At 36.4% G+C, this 23,249-nt stretch overlaps 1 protein-coding gene across 3 annotated transcripts in view; it reads left to right on the forward strand.

Annotated features, from left to right (window-relative positions):
* CDH12 (cadherin 12) overlaps positions 1–20,905 on the forward strand; it is a 293,386-nt gene extending 272,481 nt beyond the window's left edge. For all 3 annotated transcript variants that reach the window (XM_081524211.1, XM_081524212.1, XM_081524214.1), the window contains 4 exons: positions 8,450–8,571; positions 13,538–13,655; positions 16,111–16,362; positions 19,549–20,905. In XM_081524211.1, coding sequence (XP_081380337.1) covers positions 8,450–8,571; positions 13,538–13,655; positions 16,111–16,362; positions 19,549–20,048 — 992 coding nt within the window. In that variant the 3' untranslated portion in view covers positions 20,049–20,905. The remainder of the gene's footprint in view (positions 1–8,449; positions 8,572–13,537; positions 13,656–16,110; positions 16,363–19,548) is intronic.
* The last annotated feature ends 2,344 nt before the right edge of the window (positions 20,906–23,249 follow it).

Here is a 23,249-nt window from a genome sequence, read left to right on the forward strand (position 1 = left end):
AGGTGGAAAAAACCTCTTTAGCAAAGACAGAATGGTATCAAAGCTCATGTTTGGATGAAAAATTACAAGTAGGGTGGTACAGTGGGTGTCCAGAGTGTGAAGAGGAGGGTAAGGAAAATGCATTCAGAAAGTCAGCCTGAGCGCTCCTCTCTGAAAGACTTTATCGTATAGAAAACTCTATTGTCAGCTGCAGTCACATGCTGTGCAGTCCATCCCTAGGACTGATGTATTTATAACTGGAAGTCTGGATGTTTTGATCACATTCACCTTTTTGCACACTTGTGCTTTTGCTTCAAGCAACCATTTCAAGATCAATACAGATATCAGATCATTGTGTTGTACACCTAAATTAAAATAATGTTGTATGTCAATTATGGGCTTCCCAGGTGATTCAGAGAATCTACCTGCCAAGCTGGAGATATGGGTTCAGTCCCTGGGTCAGGAAGATCCCCCAGAGAAGGCAATGGAAACCCTTTCCAGTATTCTTGCTGGAGAATTCCAAGGAAAAAGGAGCCTGGCAGGCTACAGTCCATTGGGTCACAAAGAGCCAGACATGACTTAGTAACTAAGCCACCACCACCATATGTAAAATATTAATATATCTCCATTTTTTAGAAAAAGAAATAAAAGAAAGTCAGAGGCCTTGTCAAACAGAGCCTTAAATGCACATGGAGAAACTGCCAAGTTTTTAGGTGTGTTTTGAGCCCATCCTCTTTTCTGTTGTTTCCATCAATACTGTATGTTTCTAGCTCAGCATATATCCAAAGAGGCATATTTCACCTCTCAAATTCCCCAAGGTAGTTATGCAAGGGACCTGCATTTTCTATAAATCAGCACTGTCTGGGTTACACTGTATCCACGGAGGTTTATGTCACAAGAATCAAGCAACAGGAGTGACTGGATTCTCTGCAGTGTTTGAGCAGGAGACATTTCTTTCTAATTTGGCTAGTCTTTTGTTCTGAGTGTTGTAAGTCAAGTGTACATTTATTGAGAGTAAGTGTGAAGGTTGGCCCTTTCATTTCTACTACTGTTCTTCAACTTCCCAACTCTCACCTGCATCAGAGTCAACTGTTAGTGTTCCTGGACCCCATTCAAGACATACTGAATCAGAACTTCTGGGATTATTGCCAAGAAATCTCCACTTTAAAAATGATACCCAGGTCACCAGATGGATACTGATGTTGAAACCAAATTGCCAAATTCTCTAGAGCTTTAAATATTAGCATGGATTTGGGAAATAAAGCAGTTTAATGTTACTATGAAGACATGTACTTACTCAGAGAGCCTACTTGACTTTTGAGGGCTGAATAAAACCATTGGTTTCAATTCTGGCTTGAAGCTATTGCTTTTTCCCTCTAATCGCCTTTCTTTTATTCTCCATGAGTACCTTACTTTACATTTATGAGTCTAGGTAGTTTATCTACTTTTTAACATTTTCCTTTTTTTCCTAAGTAAAGTATGAAACTATCAATATTTTGTATTCTCAAAGAAAGGTAACTTTGTTTTATATCAGCATTGACAACATTTCAGTAGTATGTGTATACAGGGAAGTAATACATAATTTCATAAATTACTTATAAATATTCAACCATTTCATAAAGCCTTCAATGTGTTGTCTACATGGTGATAATAATTATTAATGCCAGTATACTCATGGATTTAATTTAGAAATGATATCAATTTTCTCACAACTGAATGATGTGTAAATATAATAGAATCCAAATTTGTTGTGATTGTTTATATTTTATTGTAAGTTTTCAACTGCTTATGGGTGCCCTACTGTAGTCAAGCTAACTTAGGAGTAGTTTAAACCAGTAAAATTGCTCTATCAGAATCACATACACAACTGTGTCAGGCTTTTGTTTCCTTAATTAGCATCTGATTTTTCTCCGGAAATTAAAACTACATGATAAGCTTGTCACCTAAAGGTTGAAATTTGAATAAAATTATATTTTAGATATGTACAGAAAAGTTTTAACTTCACCTATCAAAATTAGAATTAAAAAATAGTATTTTTACATTGGAAATATGTTTGCATTGTCAATATTACTTTATTGGCATTATGAACTATATGGTATTTCACCTATTTGCATAGGGATCCTCTCAGATGTGAACTTCTTAGTAGCCAGGACTTTATCTTATACATCTTTGATATGTATGGCTTGCCATACCCTCTAGAACATTTGAATATACACATAATTAATGAATAATTTGTGAGTAGCTTGAGATGTGAGTTCAATCCCTGGGTCAGGAAGATCCCCTGGAGGAGGAAATGACAACCCACTCCAGTATTCTTGTCTTGGAAAATCCCATGGACAGAGGAGCCTGGTGGGCTACAGTCCATGGGGTCACAAAGAGTCAGACATAGTGACTAAACAACAACCCAACAAAACAAGCTTTATTGGCATCCCATCCTGCTGATCTGGGCCTTGGATTTCCTGATGAGTTGCTCCTTCTCAGCCTCTGTGCTCACATAGAATATGTGGGGTATGATGTAGCTGGAACGGGCCAGATGCTGGGAGCAGGCATAATGAAATTCAGAGGGAAGACTTGACAGGTGGCCTGCTAGAGACACCAGCACCCCAAGAAGTAGGTGAGTATGCAGACGGGCAGGAAGTCAATGATCTGTGTGGCCTCCAGCTTGACCACACCTTGTCCATACTGATGTCACACATGATGCCTCGACTGTCCTGCTTGCTCTCAAAGTCCGGATTTTGAAGTGGTGCCGGATGCTGACTTGACCGGAGAGTCCTGAGAGTAGCTGTGATCTTCCTCAGCAGATGATAGGGAAAGAGAGCTCCAGAAACTCTCACCAACTTCCTTAGCCTTGCTGGCCAATCGTCCAGGCCAGGCTCCATGTCCCAGCAGGGGCCCGCCTAGCCTGACCCACAGCTGCAGGTAGGTGGGTTTAGAGCCCCTGTGAGTCAGGACAGAGTGACATATGGCTCTGAAGGATGGTGACTCCACTCCAGGAGGTCTGGTGACTGTGGGAGCTGATAGCTGCATCAAACTCCTTGGAAGCAGAAGCCTTGCTTGATGTGTCTGCAGACCTGGGACCAACTGGGAGCTCTCCCCAGCCCAACAACAAGACCCTGGAGAAAAGCTCCTGCAAGACCTCTGGAAAGAATACCGTTCCCAACACCATGGCCACTGTGCCCTGCAGGGCGCATTGCAGCTGTAACCCTAGTAGGAAAGCTTATTTCCTTTTAATATGCATTTTGATATTTTTTATCATTGGAATTGGTCACCTATGGCTGCATAATAGATCATGATAGAACATTTTGGGGTCAGGAATTCTTAAAAGTGCAAGTCGCTCAGAAGTGTCCACCTCTTTGGCACCCCATGAACTGTGGCCCGTCAGGCTCCTCTGACCATGGAATTCTCCAGGCAAGAATATTGGAGTGGGTTGCCATTTCCTTCTCCGGGGGATCTTCCCAACCCAGGGATCAAACCCAGGTCTGCTGATTTGCAGGCAGATAGGGTCTTTACCATCTGAGCCATGAGGGAAGCCCTAAAAGTATTCTAAAAGGGTCTGTCTTAATATCTGCCTCCAGGAAGTCTAGAAGACTTGACAGCAGAGGGCTGGAATCTCTGGGAAGTTCTTGTGTGTCAGAAGCCCAAAGGCTCTGAAACTTTTTGCTTTCTGCAGCTAAATAAGCTCCAAGTAAGAGGGGCTTCCCTGGTGGCCCAGATGGTAAAGAATCTGCCTGCAATGCAGGAGACCTGGGTTCTATCCCTGGGTCAGGAAGGTCCCCATCCCATGGAGAAGAGCATGGCAACCCACTCCAGTATTCTTGCCTGGAAAATCCCATGAACAGAGGACCCTGGCAGGCTGCAGTCCATAGGGTCACAAAGAGTCAGACATGACTGAGTGATTCACACTTTCAAGGAGTGGTATTGATTTTCCTCAGATGTTCAGTGGTAAAGAAACTGCCACCAATGCAGGAGATGCGGGTTCAATCCTTGGGTCAGAAGGATCCCCTGGAGAAGGAAATAACAACACACTCCAGGATTCTTGCCTGGAAAATTCCATGAACAGAGGAGCCTGGAGGGCTACAGTCTATCATGTTGCAAAAGAGTCGGACACAACTTAGGGACTAAAACAAAAGAAAGAAGTGCTGTTAGTCTTATCAATAAAGCATAAATGTTGGAGGGTCATTCATGTTGTTGTAGAACATATCACTGTTTTGTTTCCTGTTTTTGCTACATAATTTTATTGTATGGATATGCCTCTGTTAGTCTATTCACCAAAAGATAGACATTTGAATTGTTCCCAGTTTGGGACCACATGAATAATACCTCCATGCACATATGCATACAGGTTTTCTGTGGATGTTCCTTTCATTCTTTTAGGTAGACATCTAGTAGTGGAACTGTTGGCTTATAAATTCACATTCAGAGTTTAATTCTTGAGCTTCCTTTGTGGCTCAGAAGCTAAACAATCTGCCTGCAATGTGGGAGATCTGGGTTCGATGCCTGGGTTGGGAAGATCCCCTGGTGAAGGGAAAGGCTGCCCACTCCAGTATTATGGCCTGGAGAATTCCATGGACTGTATAGGCCATGGGGTCGCAAAGAGTTGGACACAACTGAGATAATTTCACTTCTCACTTCAGTGTTTAAAGAAAGTTTCAACCTATTTTCTAAAGTGACTGTACTACTTTATATTTCCACCGGCAGTCCTTTCTATCAGGAATCCCTTTTATTTCTCTGAGAAATGATTTGTCAATTTCTGTTTATAACTCTTACCTTTATTTTGCTAAATTTATTCCTAAATATTTTATTATCTTTGACTCTATTGTGACTTGAATTTTTTGTCAATTTTTTAACGTTTGTTTGCTAGTATATTAGATACACAATAACCATTTTTAATATTGTTCTTGATGTACAGCCTTGATTATACCCAAGAGTTTTTTTGTGGATATTTTAGGGTTTCCAACCTACAGGGTCTTGAAATTTTTTGATAAAAAATATTTTTTTTTCTTTTCAATATGAATACTTTTAAATTTTATTTTTATTTGATTGCCCTAAATAAATCCTCAAGTGCAATGGTGAATATGTGGTAAGAGCATACATTCTTGCCATATGCTCAATATTAGAAAGAAAATATTTGGTCTCTCACCACTGAATATAATGCTGGCTATGGGCTTCTTTAGCATAGATAGGCTATGTCAGATTGAGGATGTTGTCTTCTATTCATTATTCATTGAGGGTCTTTTTTTTTTTAATCATGAATGGATGAGATTTTGTCAAATGTTAATGCTGAGTCTATCAAAATGCTTATGCATTTTTTGTTCTTTCTTCTGTTAATATGATATATCACATTGATTACAATACTATTAGATGTTAAACTAACCTTACATCCCTAGGATAAGTGATATTTGGTCATTATATATTAGCTTTATAATATACTTCTGGGATTGGCTGCTAATATATTTTTAAGCAATTTTTGTATCTGTGTTTATGAGGTTAATCCATGCTTTTTTTTTCCTGATATTTCTGATTGACCTTTGGTGTTACAATACAAAGAATAAGCTGGTAAGTGTTTTCTCCTCTATTTTCTGAAGGAGTTTATGAAGAATTGATATTATGTGGTCTATAGATAGTTGCTAGACTTTCCCAGTGAAGCCATGTGGGCATGACTTTTTCTTGGTTGGGAGATTTTTTTCTTAAGGCTTAATTTTCCTCACTTGCCTTAAATCTATTAAGATTTTCTAGTTCATTTTGATGCTAGTGATAAAGGACCTGCCGGCCAATGGAGAAGACATAAAGACGTGGGTTTAATTCCTGGGTTGGGAAGATTCCCTGGAGGAGGGCATGGCAACTCACTCCAGTATTCTTGCCTGGAGAATACCAAGAACAGAGGAGCCTCGAGGGCTACAGTCCATAAGATGTCAGAGTCAAACATGACTGAAGAGACTTAGCATGTACACATGTGACAATATATGTCTTTCTAGGAATTTGTCCAGTTTAACATGTTGACTGAACTTTGGGAATAAATTTACAATATTATTTTATAATATGCATTTCACTTATGGTATTTCACTTCTCCTTTATTCTCAATTTTTATAATTTGGCTTTAATTTTTTTCAAAAAACTGCTATATTACTCTAATAAAAATATTCCCTTGTGAAAAGGTCAATTCTTACCTGAGTACAGTAGTTGTCAAAGAGAAATGTTGCTGCTTACCTAACCAGATTTACAAATAGAAGGTGACATTTTTAAACCTTTAATCATAAGAAGTCTTAAAAATATACAATAGAAGAGTTATATATTGAAAACTATAAACCCATCACTCAGTTTGGACAGTATGAATAACCTGTCTTTGACGTTGTTACAGTTTTTCCTCTATTCTTATTTGGGTACTTATTTTGCAATTGCATGTGTCTCTGTGGCACAGTCTGTTGGAGCATTTAGTTGCTAACCAAAAGGTTGGGGGGTTCGAACCCACCTAGGGAAGCCTCCCTCTCTCCCTCTTTTAAGGAAGTACTCAAAGGCTGTGTGGTTGTTTCTACTCTGCATCCTTTCCATGAAAAGCCAAAAAAGGCTCTTCTACTTCTACCCTCTTGTCCCAAGAATGAGTACAACTAGCAGCTGTATCTCTTCACATTTTTCCTTTACTGTGCATGTTATAAAGCCCACTATCTACTGTTATGTTAGGGGCTTCCCTGTTGGCTCAGATGGTAAGGAATCTGCCTGCAATGCAGGAGACCGGGGTTTGATCCCTGGATCAGGAAGATCCCCTGGAGGGGGGCACGGCAACCCTCTCCAGTATTCTTGCCTGGAGAATTCCACGGCCAGAGGAGCCTGGCAGGCTATACAGTCCATGGGGTCACAAAATCGAACATGACTAACACACGTTTTGTAATTGCCACAGTGATGCCTAGTGACATTCATTATATAGTAATTCTAAAAGTCCTATCAATAGTGCACAGGAAAATTTCACACAACAAAATATTTGGCTTTAGCTAAAATACCAAAAGCTCATCTTTGAGAAACACTTTTAATAATAAGATATTACAGTAGTGATTATATTTTGAGACACATTACTCAGTAGGACAGATGTAAAATCTATATTTCAGGAGGATAAATATTTAAAACTACCAACACAGAATTTCTCATGGGTAAAAATCAGTTTAAATTAATAACATGTTTATACATTATAAACATAAATCTGTATTATAAATATAATTGGGAGAGAAATCTTGTCCCATCCTCACAGTAACTTATTAAGCATTCCATTTCTCTTCCCTTTATGTGACCTGTGCCTGAACTGGCATATGACGATGGATTTCACTTTGTCATATATGAATATGTGAACATTTCTTAAGCTACTGCTGACAATGCTTTTTATTTCCTTAAGTCAGTTTTAGTATAACAGAGTATTGTAGGCTTGTCAGAATCAGTCATGTGGTAAGATTTGTATGCATTCTTTAAAAGCATCCAGACAGAGATATAAAACAATGCCAATATTGTGAATCATCAGTGGCCCTGCAGATGAAGAATCTAACACAATAACCAATCATTAAAAAGGGTCTGGTGGAGTGAACATAATACTTGTATTTCCATAGTCCTGAGTTTGGATATTAGCTCCCAGTTCCTCTAGACATGTGACTTTGGACAAGATACTTCAACAGCCTAGCGCACTTTATCCATCCGTAAAGTTTTATTAGGTAAAATAAATAAATTGAAACATACCCATTATGTTATGGCTTATTTGTTGAATTATGCCTGGTCTTCTTCAGCAAAGGACAGAGAAGTTGGTACCATATTGCAGGCTGGGACTAAAATTTGTGTTGGGATTTTGACAGAGGCAAGTTTACAAAGCAATATTTTTTGACACTGTAGGAAGGAAATGCTTTTTACTTTGTCCTTTCTCATTATCAGCAAGTAATTTTCGGGTGCATCCTAACTGTCCATAATCTCTTATTTCTACTTCCTTAAGTTATTTTAATTTTCATCTATAAAAAGCTATCTCTCCTTCATGTTCCTTGTAATTTATTGTCTTTTTTTAGGGGGAATCATTTTGAGAAAGTTATTTAAGTATGTAGATGATACTATTGGATAAAGTTATAGATACACATATAAAAACATGTTTTATTCAATGAAAAATATCGCTGTTTAGTAAAGATTGGTCCTGTTAACTCATTCTGGTTTGATGGCTGCACTTTTGATGAAATATGAGCTAAATGGTTGCCCTTAACTTTGGGGATGATTTTCAGGGATAAATTCTTGTGTAGTGCACTGCTGGTTCTCTGACAGTAAGACAGGGAGAGAACCCATATTCATCTTTTTATCATTTATATTTGGCACAATGCCTCAGTTTCCCATAAAGAAAAGGTCATCTGGATTCCATATGAATGCTGATTTTTAAATGTTAATGATATTCACTGTAAAAGCAATGATTGATCAGATTTTGCAATCATCTTTTGTCCTTGTATGTTTTTAACAGGTAACCCATTATTAACCAGCAGAGTCAACATATTAATTAATGTCCTAGATGTCAATGAATTTCCTCCAGAAATATCTGTGCCATATGAGACAGCTGTGTGTGAAAATGCCAAACCAGGACAGGTATCTTATCAATGTTGTTAAGTAAGATTTTATAAAGACTATATGCTATATGCGTTTGTTTTAGGTTATGAGACCATGCATGTATATAGACACGGATCATATATCTTCATAGAAGAAACCATAAATGGTAGTATATTCTTCTGAATTAATGGCATGTGTTGGATATGGAATTAATACCACATGGGATAAAAATGATGATGGCCTAGTGAATATTCTCTTTATAACTAACAGTTCAAGGATTGCATATTCTGCTATTTTCTGTAGACTGAGAAATTTCCAAAAAACTTGTGACTGCAAGTCCAGTAAGCAAAAAATTTTAGACTACTATATTCTTCTGATATTTCTTGCTTTGATGGCATGCTTTGATGAAGGGGTGCATATATACTCTTAAGCCAATGAAGAATGGAAAACTTTCTCTGGTGGCCTTGAATAGAACATCTGGGTTATTCAAAATATCTGAATTACATTTTCTTACCAAGTATTACTCTGGAGGGAGGTTCTAGTGGGGAGAGCATATGAGGAAGGACCACATTGTTATTGAAAGTTACTGTCAAAATCCTAGCATTTATGTGGGTAATGGTGAGTAGCCAGCTTTTTTTTTAAACACTATTATAAAGGACTTTCCTGGTGGCGCAGATGGTAAAAAAAATCTGCCTGTGGTTAAGGAGACCTGGGTTCGATCCATGGGTCAGGAAGAGTCCCTGGAGAAGGGAATGGCTACCCACTCTAGTAATCTCGCCTCTAGAATTCCATAGGCAAAGGAGCTACAGTCCCTAGGGTTGCAAAGAGTAGGACACAACTGAGCAACTACCACTTTCACTTTCATAAATGAATGAATGGAGATATTACATGATATGATGTAATATAAAATAGGAACCAGGCATGAGCAGATGGTAAGAGTGTGTTATGCAATAAGAATGTAATTAATCCAATATTGTGCACCTAGGTTCCAAAAGAAAAATCCATCAATATGCTTTGTTTTGACGTCTATTTCAATTTCTTTTACATAGAATAACTATTTAACTACTTCTTTAAGTAAACGTGAAGTTTTAATTCTTACTTGAGGAAATATCTCAATATTTGAACTGTATCTTTATTAAAAAGATCCTTCTTTAATATCTAATATTTGTTTCCATTTGAATGTCTTCTTCTGCTTCATAGAATATTTCTCTCATAGCTCTAGTCATGTGATGTTCACTAGCCTTATATATATTTGATTAATATCAAATAAATTTTAAAAGCTATCGTTCACACTTGTTTGTTTCTAGTGCTTGGTAGCTATATGAGATGAGTGGCTACAATAGTCATGTGATGTTCACTAGCCTTATATATATTTGATTAATATTAAATAAATTTTAAAAGCTATCGTTCACACTTGTTTGTTTCTAGTGCTTGGTAGCTATATGAGATGAGTGGCTACAATATTGAAAAAAAAAACAAACTTTTATCAGAGTATAGTTGACTTACAATATTCAGTTAGTTTCAGGTGTACTGAAAATTGAATCAGTTATACACAGATGCGTATCTATTCTTTTTCAGACTCTTTTCCCATATTGGTTATTACAGAATATAGAGTAGAGTTCCCTGTGCTATACAATAGGTCCTTATTAGTTATACATTTTTATATGGTAGTTTGTTAATCCCAGTTTCCGAGTGGTTACCATTTTCGTCAGTGTACATGAAGAGTGTCCCCATCAGTACAGAAACTTCTAGTGGACTGTGTTGCTCTATTACTTCTTTTGATAATTTGGGAAATATTCTCTGGTAGTTCAGATGGTAAAGAATGTGCCTTCAATGCAGACTCAGGTTAAATCCCTGGGTCGAGAAGATCCCCTGGAGAAGGGAATGGCAACTCACTCCAGTATTCTTGCCTGGATAATTCCATGGATTGAGGAACCTGGTAGGCTACAGTCCATGGGGTCATAAAGAGTTGAGCATGACTGAGCAACTAACATATTCATTTCATTAACTTTATTACAGGATTACTTATTTAATCATACATTCCCAAGTGATAAATTTGCACCTTTAAATGGACAGAAATACAGTTTTTTTTAAAAAAATGGAAATGCTTTATCCCTCTAAATACAGGCAAAATTTATGCTGGATTTCATTATTTGCAAAGTTATAAGAAGCTTCCCAGGTGACACAGTGGTAAAGAATCCACCTGCCAACCTAGGAGACGAAAGAGACGCAGGTTAAATCATTGGTTTGGGAAGATTTCCTGGAGTAGCAAATGGCAACCCACTCCAGTATTCCTGCCTGGAAAATCCCATGGACAGAGGAGCTTGATGGGCTATGGTCTGTGGGGTCACCAAAGAATCTGACACTACTGAGCAACTGAGAACACAACAAAAAGTTATAAGAAGTTTACCAAAATTTGACAGCTTAGAGGTATTTACTACTTTCCAGAGCCCTCCAACTGTCCCTCAAAGCTAGTCCTTTATTTTTAGGTAATGTGGGACATTGGTGATTTCATAGCAATCAGAATCGTGTAACGCACTAATTGAAAGACTTTTGGAAATAGAACTCTAATGCTTCTATGTTTCTCTAATAAATTAAAAAATTGGAATAGTAGAAGTTATTAAAGACGACTTTATTTTCATAAACTCAGACAAAGTGGTAAGAAATCTGTGCGGTCATCGAAAGCTCTTTTTCCTCATAAATATAAGTCAGGCATTTGTAGCTCTTTGGGCCACTGTGCTTAGTCACTCAGTCGTGTCCAACTCTTTGCAATCCCAAGGACCGTAGCCTGCCAGGCTCCTCTGTCTATGGAAATACCCCAGGCAAACATGCTGGAGTGGGTTGCCGTGCCCTCCTCTAAGGGATCTTCCCAATCCAGGGATGGAACCCAGGTCTCCCATGTTGCAGGTGGATGCTTTACCGACTGAGCCATATTTACACACAAAATATAACCCTGAAATATGAGAAATACAGTATATGAGCATTTTCTGCTTTTGACCCCAGCCATCCTAAGGGTCTAGAAACTATGCATAGGAATGACCTCTTTTGGATTATATAATAACTTAATACACATGTATGTATGTATGTACATATGCCTTATCTATCGAACTCTGTGCCTATTTCTACCTGTCAAAAGAAGAGAAAAGATGATACTGCATAAGTCAATAGTGATTTATATGATGAATCAATGAAGTATTGGCCTAAGTAGTTCCTTAGGGTAATAACTCCCAAGTGTCAATTCCAGATCATTGCCAGTTTACAACAAAAAGATCACCCCTGTATGTTATTTTAAAAGATTTTCTTTTATCGTGAAGTTATTTTCTTGATAAATTTTGATGTTGATTTATTATAAAAAATAATTAAACTAGTTGATAGCAAAGGCAAAACAAAACAAAACTTGGCAAATTAATTCCCAAATAATTTAAAGAAATTTTATGGATGAGATATAGTGATCTGAGTACATGGTTTTATTTGAGGAAAACTGAAGCTTTCTTTTCTTTTTCTTCTGAAGCTTTACAGGGTCTATGTGGTAATTATTTGACTAAATTGCCGTATTCCACAATTTGGCCTTTGGTGTTGAATCCATGATAATTCTAAAGGCTAAATAGATCCTCTGTGACTGAATCACAGTAAAACTTGCTGCTGTTTAGTTGCTAAGTCATGCCCATATCCGACTCTTTGCAACCCCATGGACTGTAGCCTACCAGGCTACTCTGTTCAGGGGATTTCCCAGGCAAGAATGCTGCAGTGGGTTGTCATTTCCTTCTCCAGGGAATCTTCTGGACTCAGGGATCGAACCCATGTCTCCTGCACTGCAGGCGGATGCTTTACCATCTGTGCTACTAGGGAAGCCCACTTTACTCACCTAGAAACCCCCACAGTAAAATAGGCAACTGAAATTCTCATTAGAGATTCCATGATCAAATTAAAAATTACCTAGTACTGAACTTGAAGCCCCAGTATATATGTTGTATATTTGTGCGTGGTCCTGTGTGTGTCCACCAAAACACACAGCTATACAGAAGGCAGGTAACAGTCATAAGTCTGAGTTTTAACCATGGAATAAAAACAAATAGGGGCAGATAACTCTCATGTTTAATGGCATCAATCTAAGTGCACATGATTATCTAAGGTCTTCTCTGGCAAATTCAAATTTAGTTTAAGAATGTGGTCACCTGAGCAGCACACTGCCTTCCTCTTCTACACACGTGTCCTGCAATTTCCTCCTGATGCAAAATCATTGCATATATTAACAAAGAAATACCTCAAAGCCATTTGTATTTGTTTATTTATATAGTGAATTATCAGTTTCATAGCTTGGCTCTTGAAAGTTAATCACCAAATTCCTAAGGGCATCTCATTGATGTATTAGAATTTTAACTGTTTAGATATACCACTTTCGGGAGCAATTTAGGAAAATTTTTGAAACAAAGTTTGTCATGATTACTTCTTAAAAGAAAAAAACTCCAAGAAAACATAATTTATATTCTCACCCACTGGGGTGGGGGGGACATAACAGCAACAACAGATCTGCATCCTCTGCTTCTTTCTCACCATTTTACTTATTTATGAAGATAAAACTCGTACTCACAAACATAATGATATTTTTTTTTTTCCTTGAAAGGACTTTTAAATAATCAGAGATTTTGTCTCCAGTAAGTATTTTCATATTTAGGCTAGAAAGCATTTATCTTGTCTAATTTAAAATGCAAGCAAGTACATTTTAATTTTATTTTGCTTATTAGTGAGAATTTTCAACATTGTTATTTTCTTTGGTTATGTGAATATTGATTTAGAATTAGTCCATACCCTGTAATTGTACCTGCCACTATTGACTCTAAATATTTTACTGTTTATAAAAGTATTTGTAAATGATTGGCCCAATGATATAAATTCTAAAAATGTCATCCTTGCATGTTCCATTAAATATATGTATTAGCATGGTATGTAGAGTTCCCTTTGAAATCGATGACTGATTTCAAGTCTGATCTCAACTTTGTTTCAGATAATTCAGATAGTCAGTGCTGCAGACCGGGATCTTTCACCTGCTGGACAGCAATTCTCCTTTAAATTATCACCTGAAGCTGCCATCAAACCAAATTTTACAGTTCGTGACTTCAGAAGTAAGTTTAACCACATAAAAATTTAGCTTTTATCAGGCAACTTTGTCACAAAGGTAGAAATCAATGCTCTTCCTAAAAGCACTCAACTTCATAAAATATAGAAATCTATATACGAGAAATACAAAATTTATGACTAAAGTAAACTAAGTGTTTAACCTATGTAGACTATATCTAATGAGGCAAGTTACTTCCATTTATAATGGGGGCATTCCCTTAATGAGTCAGACAACTAATATACTGCCCGGGAAATTACTTTTCATGTTTTAAATATATCATTTGTTTTACATGCGCTGCTCGTGCATACAAGTAATTGTTTTATCTGTATGGCGCAGGCTTTTTAGTGAAAATAATACAGATTTTCACTCCTACTGCAATACAACCTAAATGACAGATTCTCAATACATTAAAGTATACTAAATAATTTCAACTTCATAGTTAACATAAATTAACCTCATGCTTGTTTTATTAAATAAGGTGATGTAATGCACATTCTTTAACACAGTGCCTAGAACCTATTACCTTTAAGATAATTTTAGCTACCAGCTCTGTCATCATAACTAACTTACATATCTACCAGCACTGCTACTACCATCACTGTTACTAATATTATTACATCTGTTGTTATTAAAATCACTACAAAAATACAAAGGACGCTGGATTAAATACATTAAGGCTGGCAACTGATCAGCTGTGCTGACTTTAGTTAACGTGTCTATAAGCCATTTAATGAGTTTATAACTTGAATCCAATGACCTGAGTAGTCTTTGAAAGGTTTACACAAGAGCATTTTAGCAGATCAGAATGGATCCAGTGTAGAAAACAATAGAGGAAGACAAGACTATATTTGATACTATTGCAGAAAATGGTTGAAAGTGTCTTGAATTAGAGGCATGGCTGTGAGGATGGGCGGAGGAGTCTGGTAGGTTACAGTCCATGGGGTTGCTAAGAGTCGGACACGACTGAAGCGACTTAGCAGTAGCAGCAGTAGCACTGTGAGGATGGAGGTTAGTGACTTGGGAGATAGAATACATAAGCTTGATGCTAGATCTCCTAGATTCCATGTAAAAATGATGAAGAAGAAAACTAGTAAGACTTGCAGACCATTGGCTTGGGCAACTAAGTAGACAGTCATATCATTCAGGAGCCAAAGTATTGACTGTTTTCCACCATTTTATCTTTGCTGGAGAATCTATATCTGGTTACTCATAATAGCATGAATCAGATCATCTTTGCCTCATGGTATAGTATATTCTCATGATCTGAACATGTATTTGCCACTCATGCCATTTACCATATCCCCATTTTATCTTGTTATATTTTAAGTGTAATTGGAAGTTTTTTTGGTTTCAAATGGATAGACACTTTTTCCACCTTTATTTTATGAGAACATTTAAGTTCTACTCTTTTAGCAAATTTCAGTTATACAGTACAGTGTTATCAACTACAGTCACCATACTATAATATAGATCTTCAGACTTTATTCATCTTATAACTGAGAGTTTTTAAGCCTCTTAAAATCTTTATCCCATTTCTCCCCACTTCCAGTCCCTGGCAACTATTTTTCTACTTTCTATTTCTGTGGGTTCTACTTTTCTTTTTTTTCCTTAGATTCCCCATGTAAGTTTTATCATGCAGTATTTGTCTTTCTCGGTCTGGTCTATTTCACTAGCATAATACCCTCCAGATTCATCCATTTTGTCACAAATGGCAGGATTCCTTTCCTTTTTATAACTGAATAATATTCCATTGTGTGTGTATATATGTATATCTATCTATATATATACATATATATCACATTTCTTTATCTGGCAATTGATAGAGTTGATGGTTATTATGATTCAAACTCCTTACAAATTTTAATGAATCTTGATGATTTAACACATTTTATTTTCTTTTCCATGTTTCTTATGCTGTTTTAGAAAAGTGAAAATGTATACATATATTCACACATATATACATATATGTAGCATAGATAAAGAGTTGGGAAAAGTAAAAAATCAAATTTCATCTGAAATAGTATATTGATATGTGTCATATTTTAAAGACTACATTCTTAGGTAAAATGTTATGCTGATTCATCCTTTATAATCTTTGTTCTTCTAATCATGTAAGAAAGCATCCACTGAGGTTTTGTTTTCTCTGTGAGATTTTGATGTCAGAAAAAAAAAGTTTTGATGCAACAGATTTCTTGTTTTGTAAACAATTTTCTATTCTTTCTCTATAGAAAATTTAATTCTCACTGCAGACAAGATTAATGTTTCTTCTTTTCCAAAGGATTTTCTTTGATTACATCTGATTACATTTTGGCAGCTTTCATAATGATAAAAGAAAGAATTGAAATATGGATGTATTTTACTGACTCAAGAAGAGCTTCCTAATGTTTAACAGATACCAACTTGAAGATTTGAAGTGATACTCATAGTAACCATCTTACTATACGTGTCATGTTTTGTAGACAACACTGCTGGAATTGAAACCCGAAGAAATGGATACAGCCGCAGGCAGCAAGAGTTGTATTTCCTCCCTGTTGTAATAGAAGACAGCAGTTATCCTGTCCAGAGCAGCACAAACACAATGACTATTCGAGTTTGTCGATGTGACTCTGATGGTACCATCCTGTCTTGTAACGTGGAAGCAATTTTTCTACCTGTAGGACTTAGCACTGGGGCTTTGATTGCAATCCTTCTGTGCATTGTTATACTCTTAGGTTGGTTTCAATATTAATCACGCATTGTCTTTCTCTCCCTTGTCTGTGTATCTCTCTCCTCATTTTACCATGTAAATCAGTGCTTCTTCATTGAACTGCTGGATATAGATAGAAGGAAGACTATCTATACTGAATTATATTTTTATTAAAGTTAATTTTCTACTTCCTACCACGTGGAAATATACCAATAGAAATAAATATCACCAAAAATATGTTCAAGCCTTAGGGAATTTTCAAGTATGAACAAACAGTTTGTGGCACTTGCTGCAATGAATTTTTCTATCCCATTTGCAGCAACAGTTTTAAATTCATTTTTTTTACATCTTGGTAATTATTGTATTGTAGAACCTTTAAAATGATACTAGACAAAGTGTAGCTGTCCAATACTGGTTCAATAAAGAATGAAAGAAAAGAGAAAGCACAGGAAAGAAGTAAAAGCACCTCTGAATTTGTTTTTTTTTTTTTTTTTTCTGTCTAAAGTGCTGGCCAGAAGCAATTCTTATTCCACTTTTCTCAGATCTCCTCACATCAAAACTCTCACCAGTCCCTCTAGGACAGAACAGAATACACTAACATATCGAGAAGCACAGCAAAGGGAAAGGATTGAAGAAAACGTATTCTGTAACATCTCTGTGAGAATGAAAACCTACTTCAGGGGCTTCCCTCTTCCATCAGCTTTGTTCAGCTGACTCTGTTTCATTTATTCATCCTCTACTGGATTCACGAAAACAAACAGATTTGTTTATTTTTCCAGTCATTCTTTTAAATGAAAATTGCAACAGAGGTACAGTTGGGCTCTGTGGAATCAGCTTATATCTATGCATGTGTATTATTTAACCAAAATATTCTGACAAATGTACATGCATACCTTTATCTCTGGGATAGAAAATAAAATTTTAAAATACGTACTAGGATGTGTGGCTTGGACGGTAAAGAATCCACCTGCAATGAGGAGGCCCGGCTTTGATTCCTGGATGAAGAAGGCCTCCTGGAGGAGGGCATGGCAACCCGCTCCAGGATTCTTGCTTGAAAAATCCCATAAACAGAGGAGCCTGGTGGGCTAAATTCCATGGAAGAGTTGTACATGACTGAGGCAACTTAGCATGCACATGCTAAGTATTTACCAAGTGTCCACCTTGCACCTAGGTGTGAATTGCTGGTACACAGCTATGAATGTTGACACTCTTAGTCTTGCCACGGGGTCTGCTTACAAATCCATCTATTTGATCTCTGTAGCGAATCTCAGATCCCTTTAGATCATCTTATTCTTAGTAATTTTATATATTTCCTAGGGTGAGTGAAAGCATCAGAATCTTGTGGTGCCCAGGAACTTCTATTTGACTGTCAAGCACATCTAACTAGTGTCTTTTTTAGTCATGGCAACTCTAAAGCCATTTTATACCTATGCAGGTCTCTCTATGATATTTAAACTCTCTCACACACACTGTGGATGAACAAACCATAGTGTTTTCAGTTCTGAGATTTGCATAAAGCCCAGAAGTGCAGAGCGCTAAACATCTCTTCAAAATCCATTGTACAGAGGCTCTACCTTTATCTCCTCAATCTTTCTCCTTAATTTGGAAGAAAAGGGAATAAACTGGCTTTTATCATCTAGTCTCCTATTTTCTAATCCTATGACAAGATCTTCCTTCCAAACACTGTTCTGTTAAATTAAACACATTTGGCTTTCAATCTATTGCCACTGCTATGGAGGAGAGGGGAGAATTATTCCAGGCAAAATTGAGCGCTGACTTAATGGTGCGAATCTGTGATTATTCACTCATTAAAAAAAAAAAATCAAAATAATGATGACCATAAGTTGATGGGGAAAAAAGATATTCAGTGATATGAGTCTATAAATTAAGTATTTCAAAGTATGATCTTGTTTGAAGAAGGCCATCTGACTACTAGGCATTTAGTTTGGAGAATATCTTGATATGATAAGACAGAATTTAAATAATTTTTGGTCTTAGTTGACATAATTTGGAAAGTTAAGACTCAAATTATATATTCTTTCTCTTTTTCTCTTTCTTGTTTAATGCTTTTAAAAGTGACTTTTCTGTGATTTGTGTTTATTTCATCAGAAATAAAGCAATGTTAACACAATGTAAATCTAGATATGAATAATATCTATGTGTCAATTGTGGGCAACAATATTCAGGTTTTACTGTGTGCTAAATTGGACCGCAAGGCTCCTCTGTCCATGGAGATTCCCCAGGCAAAAATACTGGAGAGGGTCGCCATGTCCTCCTCCAGAGGATCAAACCTGAGTCTCCTACATTGCAGGCCAATTCTTTACTGTCTGAGCCACCAGGGATGCCAAAGAATACAGGAGTGGGTAACCTATCCCTTCTCCAGGAGATCTTCCTGATCCAGGAATCGAATTGGGGTCTGCTGCATTGCAGGTGGATTTTTTACCAGCTGAGCTACCAGGGAAGACCAAAGTTTTATTACTTCAATGTTATACTGTTCTATGGATGATTGGACAAACCATTATTTTCTTTCTTTTTTCTTTTTTAAATTAATTTTTTATTAGAGTATATTTGATTTACAGTGCTGTGTTAGTTTCAGTATACAGAAAAGTGAATCAGTTATTCATATACATATATCCACTTGTTTTTAGATTTTTTTCACATATAGGTCATTACAAGATATTGCCTACAGTCCCCTGTGCCACATAATAGGTTCTTATTCATTATCTGTTTTATATATGGTAGTGTGTATATGTCCATTCCAATATCCCAATTTGTCTCTCCTGTCTTTCCCCCTTGGTAGCCAAAAGTTTGTTTTCTACATCTGTGACTCTATTTCTGTTTTGTAAATAGGTGCATTTACACTAGTTTTTAAAATTCTACATATAAATTATATATTTGCCTTTCTCTGTTTTTTTTTTAAGTTTGTAAAAAAAATTACCTGACACTGAGATATTTAAATACATATCAAGTATAAGGCTATCATTATTAGAATTTGTGAGTTTTGCAATGTTTTCACTTCAGTTACAATTTCAAAATGAAATTGAATTTAAACAATAAAAATCAGCATAGATAGGATACATACAGATTACAATATGTGTGCTTGGAAAATTATAAGATATCATTAAAACATTCATCCAGCCCTGATCAATTTTATTTCTTAAGGAGAGATGAGCAAACATAGTCTCACTTTGCCATTTTTGTCTTCTTCTAGCCATAGTTGTGCTGTATGTGGCTCTGCGAAGGCAGAAGAAGAAAGACACCTTGATGACCTCTAAAGAAGACATCAGAGACAACGTTATCCATTATGACGATGAAGGAGGCGGAGAGGAGGACACACAGGCTTTCGACATTGGTGCTCTGAGAAACCCAAAAGTGATTGAAGATAACAAAATTCGCAGGGATATAAAACCAGACTCTCTCTGTTTACCTCGTCAGAGACCACCAGTGGAAGATAACACAGACATAAGGGATTTCATTAATCAAAGGCTACAAGAAAATGATGTGGACCCCACAGCCCCACCATATGATTCATTGGCAACATATGCCTATGAAGGCAACGGATCAGTAGCCGACTCTCTCAGCTCCATAGAGTCTCTGACCACGGAAGCAGACCAGGACTACAACTACCTTACAGACTGGGGACCCCGCTTTAAGGTCTTGGCAGACATGTTTGGCGAAGAAGAGAGTTATAACCCTGATAAAGTCACTTAAGGGAGAGGCAAAGGTTAAAACACAGCCAACAGAAGAAATTTAAGGGAAAGAAACATAAATAGAAATCACACGCGTGCACATGCATGCGTACACACACACACACACACACACACACACACACATGGCTTTCTAGGACAAGATTCCTTTGATTATCTGGTTTCTAGCAAGTTGCTATATTTATCATATTGTCAGTTTGGTTTATCCTGCCAACACAAGATAAATCCTCTAGTGTGTACTTGCTTGGTTTTGTTTTGTTCTTTTGGAAACACACTGAGACAAGCTCAGGCCTATTCAATACAATTTACTGACGTGACAACCTAGAACGAAGATAGCTATGTGGCATCACGGTGGAAGAGTGTTAGATTTTTCTTAATTCCACTAAAGTGCCTACTGAAACTCTTATCATTTAAAGCGGTGTAGAGTACTCTCTGCTGTGATGGCATTGCAGGATTCAGACACAGAGGACATAAAACAAAGACACTGTCTTTATGTCAAGGAGCAATAGCAACATGCCGACTTCTCATTCCTTTTAAGGAAAAAAGAAGAAAACTTTCTGAACTCCATCTTCTTATAATTAAACTGCTCTTTTTTCTTTTTTAAAATGTATGCCGATATATATTTGTTTTTTCCTACCCTTTCAGAAAATTGAAATAAATGCGATAATAACAAAGTCAATATGTAAGTCCCAAATTTTAAAAGCAATGTTTGATCTTAATATTAGTTCCTATTAAAAGTGTTCATGAAAATGTTAATTGTTTTCCAAAGAAATAAAATTTTTAAAAAGAAGATTAAAAAAAACTCTTTATAAAAGAAGCCTCAGGCTGAAACTCAGATGAAAATAAATATTGGTTTTGTTTTAATATTGTGCCAGTGCGTGAAAGGTTGGTTTTAACAAATCATCAGATCATTACAGTCTTCAATCATACCAAAAATTTAAGTTGTGTTATTATGAAACATTTTTTGGGAAAATGTCATTGATTTAAACAAGGGAAGAAAAATTTATATACAGCTTCTCAGAGTATCTTACAATCTAGTGACTCTTTGATGAGCCAAGAAGATAAAATATTTATCAAATAATGCAGAATGGATTTATACCATTTCTAAAAATATTTATTAATAATTACCAAACAAATGAAACATCAGAAACTTTGGAAAATTCAAACCAAATATAATACCTAAATGTACACTAATGCAAAATCTGGCAGTTGATTTATTTATTTTATCAACAGGAATTTCAACTTGGAACGTCATTCTATTGGAGCTCAGAGTTACTTCTTTACACTATCACCTACAATTCTAATATAAACAATATCATGACTCTCCTTTGTAAAAAAACTTACTTTTTAGTTTGATGAGTTTCTCAGAAATACTAGATTTTATAAGCAGACGGGTAAGCTGCACTCATATACTGATACATTACTTTTAAGTGAACTTTACAATATCTAGAAAGGCCCTTAACAAAACAGGTAACTACCTATAAAGTAAGAATATATTTTCCTAATTTATAACTATACAAGTGACTACTGAAATATTAAAACAATATATAGGAAAAATAAAAGTTACTAATGAATCCTTTCTGTAGACATCATCTATATCCAGCTGCATTTCTGAAATATTTACAATTATATTTGTATTGCAAGGTGTGAAAGGAAACCTTCACATATGGGGAAATGGGTAGAAATAGAAATCATGTAAGCAAAATTATATTCAGTCCTATTTATTATTAAATGCTTACTTCAGAAATAAATATCTGATAGTTCTGTTGTGCCAGTTTGGCCCTGTGTATCTGCATTTCCCGTTGCTCTTTTGGTGTCTCATAACTGCAGACTCTGCTTGCCTTCCTTATCAAGATCAACTGATCTTCCCCACTTTGATGGCTTTACCTTGTCTCATCCCAGGGAACTGCATTCAGTCTTGATGGAGTGTGATAATTTGTAGTATACTTTGCTTTGGGAAGTGTTCATGGAATTTTTTAAAAAGCTGGTGATTCCATAACTATTCTGAAGGAAAAAATATGTCAACTTCTGGGTCTGCCCCAGCAACATGACTGGCTATGCCGTGATGCAAGGTACCTTTGAAGAAGGTTACTATACAAATCACTTCCAGCTGATTCTTGTCAACAATGACTGCTTGTTGCACCTTGCTGGAGAATCTGACTGCCTCTGCATGTATTTGTATATCAGAGGCAATGATGACACAAAGAAGACTTAGGGGAAGTAAGTCATTTCAAGGCATGTGACTGAAATACTAAGCAAGCACGTGAAACTGGTGGGTCTTACTTGCACCAAATAAATAAGCCTTTTTTCAGTACCTCTATCTTTTATGTTTGCTAAACCACAATTCATTTGTTAGGGCTGCCATGACAAAGTAATGCAGACTGGGTGACTTGAACAACTTTATTTCCTTGCAGTTCTGGAAGCTAGAAGTCTAAGATCAAGGGGTCTGTAGCTGTTTTCTTCCAAGGGTCTCTTTCCTTGGCTTTTCCATAGTTGTCTTTTCTTCATTTCTCTGCATGTTTTTGTTTTTCCTCCCCCCGGACTCATCCCTCTTCTCTAAGGACAGCAGTCACACTGAGCCCACTCACACGACTTTTTGTTTTAATCTTCGTTAACTCATTAAAAGTCCTTTCTCCAAATATAGTCATATTCTAAGGTACTGATGGTTAGGACTTCAAAATATGAATTTTATGGGGATGCATTTAGCCCATAAGAACCATATGTTAACAGGAAACCATGTTAACAGGAAACAAAAAATCAAAAACATATTTGATTTACAACAAAGAGGTAAACAAATTAAGGTGAATAAACAAAAAAAAATAAATAAAAATCATGAATGGAAATAAGTGCATGTACAATTGGAAACCGCAAAAGTGACAAGGTGAGCAGAGGTCTTTTGGTGCTCGTAAATTAGTAATATTATGGTACATCATTCACACTACTGAAACCATTGGGCCTAATATTTCAATACTTGTAAATATCTAGAGATTCATTTTTATTTATAATATCGCAGTAAATGGCCTTCAGTCAGGAGTTAAACAATATAAAAATTCCTAAAATTTACATGGGAGGGGGTTGGCAATAATCATACATAACTTTTTAATTGCATTGCATGTTTACCTTTACAGAAGTGTATGTGTACATACTCTATGTAATATATGTATGTTACCTACATATTTTGAAAAATGTAATCTTTGTAGTCAAA

This window comes from Giraffa tippelskirchi, chromosome 8 (genome assembly GCF_054371585.1).
Source record: "Giraffa tippelskirchi isolate mGirTip1 chromosome 8, T2T-mGirTip1v1.2.pri, whole genome shotgun sequence".
Taxonomy (NCBI): Eukaryota; Metazoa; Chordata; class Mammalia; order Artiodactyla; family Giraffidae; genus Giraffa; species Giraffa tippelskirchi.